The sequence below is a fragment of the Anolis sagrei genome, chromosome 10 (assembly GCF_037176765.1).
Source record: "Anolis sagrei isolate rAnoSag1 chromosome 10, rAnoSag1.mat, whole genome shotgun sequence".
NCBI classification, from domain to species: Eukaryota; Metazoa; Chordata; class Lepidosauria; order Squamata; family Dactyloidae; genus Anolis; species Anolis sagrei.
Genome location: NC_090030.1, coordinates 35,148,739 through 35,162,411, shown reverse-complemented (window position 1 = coordinate 35,162,411; position 13,673 = coordinate 35,148,739). Strand labels below are relative to the sequence as shown.

The window sequence follows — 13,673 nt, the reverse complement described above, 5'->3', positions numbered from 1 at the left end:
GCTAATCAAGGTGGTCAGTTGAAACATTCACCCCTAGCTCCAGCAGACAAGAATCCTTTGTCCCATCCTGGTCATCATTCCACAGATATATAAACCCCTTTTTCCTAGTTTCCAACAGACCTCACTACCTCTGAGAATGCTTGCCATAGATGCAGGTGAAACGTCAGAAAAGAATGCCTCTAGAACATGGCCATATAGCCCGAAAAAACTTACAACAACCCAATTTTTACAAATATAAACTTATTAGTATTTCAGTGGGAAGTGTGGGCCTGCTTTTGGCTGATGAGATTGTATTGTTGTTGTTGTTGTTGTGTGCTTTCAAGTCATTTCAGACTTAGGTTGACCCTGAGCGAGGGCCGGGAAAATGACCTTGGCGGGCCATAGTTTGAGGACCCCTGGGTTACACCCTTGCGCTGGCTGGGTTTGAATCCAGGGAGAGCGGGTTGAGCTCCCTCTGTCAGCTCCAGCTGTGCATGCGAGCGGCCTCCCACAAGAATACTAAAACATCCGGGCGTCACGTGGGCAACGTCCTTGCAGACGGCCAATTCTCTGGTTGAGCTCCCTCTGTCAGCTCCAGCTCTGCATGCGAGTGGCTTCCCACAAGGATAGTAAAACATCAAAAACATCCAGGCGTCACCTGGGCAACTGTCAATTCTCTCACGCCAGAAGCGACTTGGAGTTTCTTAAGTCGCTCCTGACACACACACACAACTGCCCCCACCCCCCAAGCAAATTAGAAATGTGTGGTGGTTACAGGGACTTGTAAAGTTACTCCGATGAACTATATCCTCCCAGAGGTCAGGGGTCTCCAGGGGTTGTAGTACAAAAAAGTAACTTCCTCAAGCTCTGGTTAGACATCACGCCAACAGGGAAGTAGCAAGAATCTGTAACTTTTCCAAGCATTTCAATGTAAGGATAATAGCCACATAATAATAACCTCACTCAAGTGACCAGACCGACATTCAAAGTGACCGAAGTGATTCTTTGGGGCGTACATGAGGGCGCGTGGACTTCAAGACCACGTTTGAGGGAATGTGGCCGGCGGTACATTCAGAGTGAGAAACACAGAACCGCAGCTCGGCAACGCAACCACCTGGAATATTCGGCAACCACATCCTCTTAATGTTCCGACATGCACCGATTGCGTGCCTGAAGCCTCCACGTGGACTGAAACGCAAAGCTGAAGTGCAACTGTGCATCAAAGCTAGACTTTACTCGACTCTGCCGGAAACACAAAACAACCCGTCCTCAATCCTGAAGACCAACCTCCCGAGAGGAAGTCAGTGTACGCTTCCTCTTCGTTTCTGAGCACAAAACGGCGAGAGAAAGGCCACCAGCGCTATACCCGGGCTCTGGCTTTTAACTGGGAAGCTTTTGCGTCCTCCAGCTTGGCTTTGACGTTGACGGGCTTCTCGAAAAACTTCACCAACGCCGGCTCGTTCATCAGCGAGGCCAGAATTTGCTCGAAAGCAAAGGACCACTCGCCGCTGGCTCTGCTTGGGCTCTGGAGCGCTGCGGCTGATACGTCCTCAGTCTGCGCCTCCTGGGGACCCCGGGCATCTCCCACATTGCCGTCGGACATTGGAGGCATTGCGCTTTTCCCCGGCGAAGTGGGGCTCTGGAGTTTGCGGCCGACCTCCTCCATCCGCAGCAAAAGGCTGGTCACGGTGGCGATGGCGCGATAGAGCAGCTCCTCCTCCGGGTCGCCGTGGAACAAGTTATACAAAGTCTTTGAAAACTGGATAAACTGGGACTGGGGAAGGGAGAAAACAGAAGCCCGGTTGGAAAGACCTGGATTTGGTGCTGAAATCAACACCTCAACATAATTCCCTATATACAGTGTTCCCTATATCATATAAACAAGCTAAGAAGAGGAAGGGGACCGAGGAAGAGACTTTAAAAACTCCTGTCTCCTGTCCGTTGCTTACATCATCTGCCTGCCATCTCAGGAGGAGAAGGAGGAAATCCTGCTGCTACTCTCCCCCTGTCCTCAAGCCTCAAGCCAGTTAAGAGGAGGAAGGGGACTGAGGAAGAGACTTTAAAAACACCTGTCTCCTGGCTGTTGCTTACTACATCTGCCTGCCACCTCAGGAGGAGGAAGGGGACTGAGGAAGAGACTTTAAAAACACCTGTCTCCAGGCTGTTGCTTACTACATCTGCCTGCCACCTCAGGAGGAGGAAGGGGACTGAGGAAGAGACTTTAAAACACCTGTCTCCTGGCTGTTACTTACTACATCTGCCTGCCACCTCAGGAGGAGGAAGGGGACTGAGGAAGAGACTTTAAAAACACCTGTCTCCTGGCTGTTGCTTACTACATCTGCCTGCCACCTCAGGAGGAGGAGGAGGAGGAAATCCTGCTGCTACTCTCTCTCCGCCCTCAAGGCAGCTAAGAGGAGGAAGGAGACTGAAGAAGAGTCTTTAAAAACACCTGTCTCCTGGCTGTTGCTTACTACATCTGCCTGCCACCTCAGGAGGAGGAGGAGGAAATCCTGTTGTTAACTCTCTCCCCCCCCCCCCCCAAGCCAGCTAAGAGGAGGAAGGGGACTGAGGAAGAGTCTTTAAAAAGACCTGTCTCCTGGCTGTTGCTTACTACATCTGCCTGCCACCTCAGGAGGAGGAAGGGGACTGAGGAAGAGACTTTAAAAACACCTGTCTCCTGGCTGTTGCTTACTACATCTGCCTGCCACCTCAGGAGGAGAAGAAGGAAATCCTACTGCTACTCCCCCCCCCCCCCCAAAAGCAGCTAAGAGGAGAAAGGGGACTGAGGAGGAGTCTTTAAAAACACCTGTCTCCTGGCTGTTGCCTACTACATCTGCCTGCCACCTCAGGAGGAGAAAGGGGACTGAGGAAGAGACTTTAAAAACACCTGTCTCCTGGCTGTTGCCTACTACATCTGCCTGCCACCTCAGGAGGAGAAAGGGGACTGAGGAAGAGACTTTAAAAACACCTGTCTCCTGGCTGTTGCTTATTATTCCTGTTGTGGTTTTATGTTGTATTTAACGTTTTTTATGTGCATTTTGATATTATGTATATTACTTGTTGCCTAGAGTGCCGAAAGGCTGAGAAAGGCAGTATACAAATACAGTAAATAAAATAAAATAAATAACTAAATATGTGGTGGACCTGCCCTAAATCTAGAAAATACTGGAAAATGATACAGGAAACCTACAAACTACAATACAATTCAAACCAGAATACTTCTTACCTTGAATTTCAGCTGAGGATATTGATCTTGACAAAAACAAAGACAAACTGTTCACTTACCTGACCACTGCCGCCAAGAAGGGGTGGTGGAGGCCAGCGATGGAGCAAGTGCTGCAGCCAAGGCCAAGCATGCCTTTGCTCTCCTCCCACCTCCCATTTTCTCTCTCTTCCTTCCTTCTCTTTTCCCTTACGCTCCTTTTTCCTCCCTTTCCTTATGCTCAGGTGCTCTCTCTCTCTCTCTCACCCTCCTTTCTGCTTTACACTCCCTCTTCCTCCTTTTCCTTATGCCTCACGTGCTCTCTCTCACCCTCTCCTTTCTGATTCGCGTGCTCTCACTTCATTCTTCCTCACACTTTTACTCCCCCTTTCTGCCTCGTGCACTCACTTCCTCCTTCCCTTCTTCCTCACACTTTCTGTTGTGATGGAGTCTTCAAGTAGTGTTACTACTGGGAGTATTAGGAGGAGGAGAAAGACTACTCATGAGCAAGACTCTAATGAGGAGCAACAGAAAAAGCAGATCCGGGAAATACTTACGGAATCCAGTGATGATGAATCATTTGAGGGCTTCACAGGGAATAATGGGTCTGAGACTGAGGAGAGTGGTATGGCAAGTTCAGAGGATGGAGAAATGGACTGGACTAAAGTGCGGGAGGTTTAGAACGTTTGTGAGGAGCCCACAAGTAGCGACACATTTGTGGGGTTCTCTGGTTGGCACAGTGGGGATCCGGCTGAGTCTTGGGGAGTTATGAGTCTGGATAGAAGATGGAGAGATTGGAGGGATCAGCAAAGGGCTTCAGCTGAAAGGAGGTCTGGTGGGGTGTTGTCTGATTCCAGTTCTGAGGATGATTTGTGAATAAAAGTAGGGTTGGGAGATGGGGTTCCTTGCAGTCGGCAAGGTGTTGATGGGTATTCGTGTGTCCTTGAGAGCTGTTTGGGAAGACGTGTTTGGGAAGACTTCTGTGGACGTAAGTTTAATCCGGATTATCCATGGCTACGGGGGTTGGAATTGTGGGATTTTCTCTGGACTACCTTTGTGTTGATCTTATGCATTAGCTGCTGCACTGCCATTCTTCGTTTTGGCTCTGCGTATGACCTGGACTGGATTATCATGTTTGCTGCCTTCTCCTTCCTCGACCCGGATTGGATTCGCGACGACTACATCACGTTTGAACTGACTTCGGTAGACGACTTCGGCCTTGCTGTTTGACCCTTCATATTCGCTGACATCCTGCTGCGGATTGGAGTGCCTTTTTTCCTGCTGGTTGCATAGCTTTAAGTTTAAACCGGATTATATTCCTGTTTAATTCGGGTTATTTTCCAGGTCCAATTTTTTGGGTTAACCGTGGGTAATACTGTGTTCCACACTGAAGAATAAGTTTTTTGAGCCTTTTTGGTTTGTTTTTTGGACTCTCTTGGTTGTGAACTAATAAACTTTACTTTTACTAAATACTGGTCTGGCGCTTTAAGGGATCTGTCTTCCAACACTTCCTCCCTCCTTTCTGCCTCACATTCTCTCTTCATCCCTTCTTTCTTGTGCTTTCTCTACGAATATGATGCAGAATCTCATTTGTAACCATTTAAAAAAATAAATCTAAATACATACATATATTCAAAACATTATTATTGCAAGTTCTAGTATCATTCTGTTATCATTACAAAACAGGTAAAGGTTCTATCTCATCCGAATCTTACCTGGCCCATTCGAGGCAGGTCTTTAATGCTTTCTTCTTTCTTAAGGAGTTCATCTTGCCACTGCTTCAGATAGGCCTGGATATCAACTTTCCCTTTCCCTGTTTGGGAGACAATAAATTACCATCAAACAAAAGGGTAAGCTATCTATCTATCCATCTACCTACCTACCTACCTAAATGTTCTGTTTGTTTTTAGTGACATCATAACTCAAAAACCACTGGATGAAATGTCACCAAGTTTGGCCACAAGACATGTCAGTGACATTGTCAGCACAGCAAGGCAGGAACAGGTCAATCAAAGCCACTTTAGGCTATAAACTACTTTATTTTACAGCTATATACATTAGAAGCTATTTAATGGGGCTGGGCAACCACGGAAAAATTTGTTTCTAAAATCGATTTGTTTTTTGGGGGTTTTTGCGTTTCGATTTTTAAAAGAATTCCAAAATTTTTCTTTTAAAAAGTTCGATATTTACAAAATTTCGTAAATTACAAAACAATACGAAACAATTACGAATCGATTCGTTAATGGCGGACGCGACCGCGCAATACGCTAAAAAACCTCCAAATGGGACAGGGGAAACTTCTGAAGCTTCCCTCTCCCTCTGTTGTTGACTGTTGGTGTGATATTTATAATTTTTTTTCACTGATTAAACAAACAACAACTATAAAACTTGCCCCAGACATGCGGAAATAATAACGAAACGATTTCAAAACGATAACGAAACGAACACAAAACGAATTCGAAACAATTACGAAACGAAATTAAAAATTCGGTTCGTTTTTTAGTTGCTCCTGAATGGTTCGTTATCGCTTCGTTATAAAAAAAAATAACGAATTTTTAACGAATTACGAAATTACGAAACGAAACCGCCCAGCCCTACTATATACATTAGAAGCTATTTAACACTCAGCACATTGTAAACTTGCTTCTTCGCTGTCCGATCGTAACATTGCAAACTCACTAACCATTATCAGTACTAGTCCACACCTCTTGCATTCCAAACATGATATACGACACATCCATTTGTTTTACACACTTGATTTATGACCTCTCTAGGAATGCTGTTCCCTCCATGGTTCAGTTAATTCTTTCCACACAGGAATACATTACACTCGGCACATAACTACTGCATTTAAAACAAAATATATTATTAACGGCCAAAAACCTATTTAAGTTTTTAAAAAATTACATCCTGCCTGCAATCCTAAAGTAACAGAACGCCAATCTTCTTGGTGCAAATCTGAATTAGGTTACCTTTTTCGGGGCTCGTCTTCAACCCATCTGCATCCACACTGTCCCCAGGAGAAGAAACTAGGAGGGAAAAGGAGGAAAAGTACTTATTTAGGACTACCTCAGGTACCTGGCGATGCCCAGATTAGGTTTTTTAATACTACTACTACTAATAATAATAATAATAATAATAATACTTGATTTACACCTTGCCCCATCTCCCAACAAGGGACTCAAAGCAGCTTACACACATAAATATAGTAAATAAACAATCCAATTAGTAACATAACCTATTACTCAACAAAATTAACACAAGACCAATCCATCACCAGTGGGGTTCACAGTGCTCTCTGGATGGGGGTGAACTACAACTCCCAGCATCATCACTCATTGCCCCTAATTTGCTCCAAGAGTTAAAGTGGGTTATGTAGGGTATGAGCGACAAGTTTGGTCTGGATCCATCACCAGTGGGGTTTACAGTGCTCTCTGGATGTGGGTGAACTACAACTCCCATCATCACCTGTCATTGCCCCTAAACTGCTACAAGAGTTAAAGTGGGTATGAGTGCCAAGTTTGGTCTGGATCCATCACCAGTGGGGTTCACATTGATCTCTGGAGGTGGGTGAAATACAACTCCCATCATCACCTGTCATTGACCCTAATTTGCTCCAAGTATTAAAGTGGGTTATGAAGGGTATGAGTGACAAGTTTGGTCTGGATCCATCACCAGTGGGGTTCACATTGCTCTCTGGAGGTGGGTGAACTACAACTCCCATCATCATCTGTTGTTGCCCCTAAACTGCTCCAAGAGTTAAAATGGGTATGAGCGCCAAGCTTGGTCTGGATCCATCACCAGTGGGGTTCACAGTGCTCTTCGGATGTGGGTGAACTACAACTCCCATCACCACCTATCATTGCTCCTAAATGGCTACTAGAGTTAAAGTGGATATGAGCGCCAAGCTTGGTCCAGATCCATCACCAGTGGGGTTCACAGTGCTCTCCAGATGTGGGTGAACTACAACTCCCATCATCACCTATTATTGCTCCTAAACTGCTACAAGAGTTAAAGTGGATATGAGCGCCAACCTTGGTGCGGACCCATCACTAGTGGGGTTCACAGTGCTCTCTGGATGTGGGTGAACTACAACTCCCATCATCACCTATCATTGCTCCTAAACTGCTACAAGAGTTAAAGTGGATATGAGCGCCAACCTTGGTGCGGACCCATCACTAGTGGGGTTCACAGTGCTCTCTGGATGTGGGTGAATTATAAGTCCCATCATCACCTGTCATTGCTCCTAAACTGCTCCAAGTAAGTTATGAAGGGTATGAGTGCCAAGTTTGGTGTGGACCCATCACCAGTGGGGTTTACATTGCTCTCTGGATGTGGGTGAACTACAACTCCCAGCATCCTGGGTCAATTCCCCCCAAACCCCTCCAATATCTTCTATTGGCCTGCTTCCTCGCAGGCTCAAGTGTGAGATAAACAGAACCTGCCAAAGCTTACGGTTCAACTGGCTCAAATGGATCAGCTCTTCCTTCGACAGCTGAGCGCCCTTGGAAGGACTCAGGGACTCCACTTCGGTGAAAGCTGCAGGAAGGAACACAGAACCAATACTAGCTGAGGGTTGTTATGGTCAGAATCTAGTTTCCAAAACGAATTTGGCATAGCATGTTCAGTATCCAGAATGCAAACTTATCCCCACTGCTGGTATCCATAGCATACGGTGTCTCAAAAGGGCCATTCCCTGGACCCTCTGTGAATACCCAAAAAAACAGACTGTTGCACTTCAGGTCAGGAAAAAGTCTCTGACTTTAAAACACACCACACGAAAAGTGAAGAAAAAAAATCCTCTTTTATTGAAGCTTAGTAAATAGCCAGTAAAAATAAATGCTTGTAAGAAAATAAGAAGGTTCCAAAAATTAATGAGTCAGTAAAATGCAGTTCCAAGGCAGTGTTTATCCAGGCAGGAATCAACAGGAAGCAAAGACAATCCAAAAGGCCAAAATTCTCCACATGAACAAGACCCCATGAACAGGATTTCCATGGCACATGAACTTGATTTCCAAACGATGCCTGATCTAACAGGTTTCCCCTTGAAGCAAACCTTATATCCCCAAACTGAGAAAGTGGTTGAGCTTTCTCCCACACTTTCCCCTTCTCTGATGAAGCCTTTCAGAGCGACGTAATAATAATAATAATAATAATAATAATAATAATAATAATACTTTATTTGTACCCCGCTACCATCTCCCCAAGGGACTCGGTGCGGCTTACATGAGGCCGAGCCCACAACACAACAATACAAGCAATAATCAATAATCACAACAATACAAGCAATTAAAATGAAATAAAAAACATAGACAACATTATCAATAAGACAACATACAATTAAAACTGTGGGAAGGCCAAATGTAAAATTAAAATTGGAAATAATGCTGGAGCATGGACGAAAAGGTGATAGTGGCGTTTGTGGAGGGTCATACGAGCAGACCTAAAATTGTAAAGTGCTTTGGAGGACAAAGTGCTATGGGATCATTATTCCAGGAGGCACACTGGAACAACCATGTCTTCAAGCTCCTCCTAAAGACTGCCAGGGTTGGGGCCTGCCTGATGTCCTTAGGGAGTGAGTTCCAGAGTCGAGGGGCCACCACCGAAAAGGCCCTCTCTCTCGTTCCCACCAATCACGCCTGCGATGCTGGTGGAAGAGTGAGCAGGGCCTCTCCAGATGAACAAAGAGATCGTGTGGGTTCATATACAGAGATGCGGTCACACAGGTAGGCGGGTTTTGTAGGTAAGAACCTGCACCTTGAATTGGGTCCGGAAAATGAATGGCAGCCAGTGGAGCTCCTTGAGCAGGAGGGTTGACCTCTCTCTGTAAGGAGCACCAGTTAACAACCTGGCTGCCACCCATTAGATCATCTGAAATTTCCGGGCCGTTTTCAAGGGCAGCCCCAAGTAAAGTGCATTGTAGTAATCCAATCTAGAGGTGACTAAGGTGTGGACCACCTTGGCCAGATCCGTCTTCACGAGCTACGGTCACAGTTGGCGCACGAGTCTTAATTGTGCAAAGGCCCTCCCGGCCACCACCGACGCCTGAGCCTCAAATGTAAGTGAAGAATCCAGGAGGACCCCCAAACTGTGGACCTGTGACTTCAGGGGGAGTGCAACCCTGTCCAGCACAGGTTGCCACCCTATACCCCGGTCCAGTTTACGATCGACCAGGAGTTTGCTGTGGATCCTGGCTGATCTCCAGCCACCTATCCTTCAACTCCCTATCTGGCTGTGCATTAAAATTCCCAGGTGTCAGATTGCTTTCCAAACCCAAATCTTGATAGCTCACAGAAAGAGGGAGTGAACCATCCTCCCAAGGCTCAGCAGGAATATTCTCATGAGAAACTGCCCTTTGCATTGGGGCCTCTCTGTCATTGTCTGAATGAAAATCATTGACCAAACCATCTCCATCTTGCGCCTCTGCCTCGGCACCCTCATTACTCACATCATAAGCATCATGATCCTGGAACAGAAACACAGGCTGATTCCCAACACAGACACTCAAGTCCCAATGTATACAATACACGAAACCCTCCCAAAAGGCAGAACACAACCTGAGTTCTCTTGTTTTCCTTCCCTCTCCCTTCCCATTTTTCTTTTAGTACCTTGTGTGTTTTCCTCATTCAAAACCTGAGGATTATCTTGCTGGTAGTAGTGTTGCTCCCAAAGCAAATAAATACAACGGGTGAAACAAACATTTCTGACTTACCTGGAGGTATGTGCAGTTTGAAGAGCAGCTTCAGCTTATGTGTAAAACTTCCGTGATACATGATATCTGGGGAGGAGGGGAAAAAATCACTCGTTCTTATTAGTCATGCGTGCTGCCAACCTGAGGCACGAGGAAGCCCAAAACAAAGCCCTGTGGAAAGGACAGTCACAATGCTAACCTCTCCACTGGGGAAAGTGCTTAGAAATAAGAAGAGAGATGGAGTTAGATAGAGAGATAAGATAAAGATAGAAATAGAGATAGGTAGGTAGGTAGATAGACAGTCAGATGGATATATAGTTAGTTATATATATGGATGGATAGATAATCAGATGGATAGATGAATATATAATTAGATATATGGATGGATAGATAGTCAGATGGATAGATGGATATATAGTTAGATGTATGGATGTATGTATGTATAGATAGATATGGATGGATGGATAGATAAGATAGTCAGATGGATGAATATATAGTTAGATATATGGACGGATGGACAGACAGACAAACAGACAGATAGTCGGATGGATGGATATATAGTTAGATATATGGATAGATAGATAGATAGATAGATAGATAGATAGATAGATAGTCAGATGGATAGATGGATATATAGTTAGATGTATGTATGTATGTATGTATGTATGTATGTATGTATAGATAGATAGATAGATAGATAGATAGATAGAAGATATGGATGGATGGATGGATAGATAAGATAGTCGGATGGATGAATATATAGTTAGATATATGGATGGATGGATGGATGGATGGACAGATGGACAGACAGACAGATAGTTGGATGGATGGATATATAGTTAGATATATGGATAGATAGATAGATAGATAGATAGATAGATAGATAGATAGGATAGTCGGATGGATGGATATATAGTTAGATATATGGATAGATAGATAAACAGACAGACAGACAGACAGATAGATAGATAGATAGATAGATAGATAGATAGATAGATAGATAGTCGGATGGATGGATGGATGGATATATAGTTAGATATATGGATAGATAGATAGATAGATAGATAGATAGATAGATAGGATAGTCGGATGGATGGATATATAGTTAGACATATGGATGGATGGATGGATAGATAGATAGTCGGATGGATGGATATATAGTTAAATATATGAATAGATAGATAGATAGATAGATAGTCGGATGGATGGATGGATATATAGTTAGGTATATTGGGTGGATGGATGGATGGATGGATGGGTAGCTAGGTAGGTAGGTAGGTAGGTAGATAGATAGATAGGATAGTCGGATGGATGGATGGATATATAGTTAGATATATGGATAGATAGATAGATAGATAGATAGATAGATAGATAGTCAGATGGATAGATGGATATATAGTTAGATGTATGTATGTATGTATGTATGTATGTATAGATAGATAGATAGATAGATAGATAGAAGATATGGATGGATGGATGGATAAGATAGTCGGATGGATGAATATATAGTTAGATATATGGATGGATGGATGGATGGATGGATGGATGGCTGGCTGGCTGGCTGGATAGATAGATAGATAGATAGATAGATAGATAGGATGGATGGATAAGATGGATGGATGGATGGACCGACGGACAGATAGATAGTCGGATGGATGAATAGATGGATATATAGTTAGATATATGGATGGATGGATGGATGGATAGATGGATGGATGGATGGATGGATAGATAGATAGATAGATAGATAGATAGATAGATAGATAGATAGATAGGATGGACGGACAGATGGATAGATAGTTGGATTGAAGGATATATAGTTAGATATATGGATGGACGGATGGATAGATAGATAGAGTCAGATAGAAGGATGGATAGACAGACAGACACTGGGCTTAACACTTCTCAACCATGTGCGAAATGATGACATCCATCCACCAAAGGCTAGGAATAAAAGTGACCAGCAAGAAAAGGCAGGAAGCAAGACTATGGTGGTACAACCACGTCATGAGAGAAGAACCCACATCAGAAGCACAAACAGCACGGCATTTCTAGATTGCAGGACAGCGACCACGTGGACAAAAACAAAAGGAAAGATGGATGGACACCATACACCAAGACACGCGTGCTGCCAACCTGAGGAGGCCCATAACCGTTAGCCCTGTGGAAATGAGAGTCACAATGCTCACCCCTCCCCTTCATTGGGAACATGGATGGAAGGATGGATGGATAGTCGGATGAATGGATGGATATATAGTTAAGATATATGAATGGATGGATGGATGGAGGGATGATGGAACGAAGGAAGGAAGGAAGGAAGGATGGATAGAGAGCTAGAGAGCTAGATAGATAGATAGAATAGATAGATAGATAGTTGGGTGGATGGATGGATGGATATATAGTTAGATATATGGATGGATAGACGGATGGATATATTGGATGGATGGATGGATGGATGGATAAGATAGTCGGATGGATGGATGGATGGATGGACGGACGAACAGACAGAGAGATAGTCGGATGGATGGATGGATGGAAGGAAGGAAGGATGGATAGAGAGCTAGAGAGAGAGAGAGAGAGAGAGATAGTCGGGTGGATGGATGGATATATAGTTAGATATATGGATGGATAGACGGATGGATATATTGGATGGATGGATGGATAAGATAGTCGGATGGATGGATGGACGGACGAACAGACAGACAGATAGTCGGATGGATGGATGGATGGATGGATGGATGGATGGAAGGAAGGAAGGAAGGAAGGATGGATAGAGAGCTAGAGAGAGAGAGAGAGAGATAGTCGGGTGGATGGATGGATATATAGTTAGATATATGGATGGATAGACGGATGGATATATTGGATGGATGGATGGATGGATGGATGGATGGATAAGATAGTCGGATGGATGGACGGACGGACAGATGGACAGACAGACAGACATTTAGTTGGATGGATGGATGGATATATAGTTAGATATATGGATGGATGGATAGATAGATAGTTGGATGGATGGATATATAGTTATATATAAAAGAAGAAGAATTTAGCCAAAAAATGTGAATGTTAGATTTGAGTAAATACAGTAAATAGTCCTCTCAGAGAGGACAACACCATGAGAGACAGACAAATAGGCTGAGCTGATTTTAAGGCCATTTCTACCTTTTTCCCCCTCACGTGAACAGGTCTGCAAGTAACCCAATGTGAAGCCAACAAAGAGCAAACAAAGCCTCCCTTGTGAGTTTGTATATTTCGTACCAAGCGCGCCGGCAAACTCTTTGAAGTTGATAAGTCCGTCGGAGTTTTCGTCCAGCAGCCGGAAGGTCCACAGAGCGAGGGAGTCCCTGTTGGCGCAACCTGCCCACGGGCTGAGGAGGTGGAAGAGGAGCCGGAACTGCTGGCAGTCGATGCGGTACTGGTCCAGGTAGGGCAGGCTGGGGTCGTGGTGCCTCAGGGCCGGGCTGCGCATGGTCCAGTAGCAAGAGAGGAAATGCTCTTTCTGCAGGCAGAGAGACACAGGCAGAGGCTGCGGCAAAGCGATGGCACGCTAAGGGGTTGCGTGTCCATGGACAGTTCCATGTTGTCTCCTGCATAGGTTTGTGGGATTAACAGAACTCAAAAACCACTGGGGGAATTGACACCAAATTTGGACACAAGACACCTAACAACCCAATGTACGTCCTTCACTCAAAAAATCGATTTTGTCATTTGGGAGTTGTAGTTGCTGGGATTTATAGTTCACCTACAATTAAAGAGCATTCTGAACCCCACCAACGATGGAATTGAGCCAAACTTGGCACA

General features: G+C 44.6%; 1 protein-coding gene across 1 annotated transcript in view; it reads right to left on the bottom strand.

Annotated features, from left to right (window-relative positions):
* Positions 1-1,192: 1,192 nt before the first annotated feature.
* Positions 1,193-13,673, bottom strand: part of TBC1D8B (TBC1 domain family member 8B) — a 64,472-nt gene continuing 51,991 nt past the window's right edge. Inside the window, exons 16-21 of the mRNA XM_067471692.1 lie at positions 13,131-13,371; positions 9,894-9,959; positions 7,637-7,720; positions 6,154-6,210; positions 4,897-4,994; positions 1,193-1,753 (exon numbers count right to left, since the gene is read on the bottom strand). Coding sequence (XP_067327793.1) covers positions 1,340-1,753; positions 4,897-4,994; positions 6,154-6,210; positions 7,637-7,720; positions 9,894-9,959; positions 13,131-13,371 — 960 coding nt within the window. The 3' untranslated portion in view covers positions 1,193-1,339. The remainder of the gene's footprint in view (positions 1,754-4,896; positions 4,995-6,153; positions 6,211-7,636; positions 7,721-9,893; positions 9,960-13,130; positions 13,372-13,673) is intronic.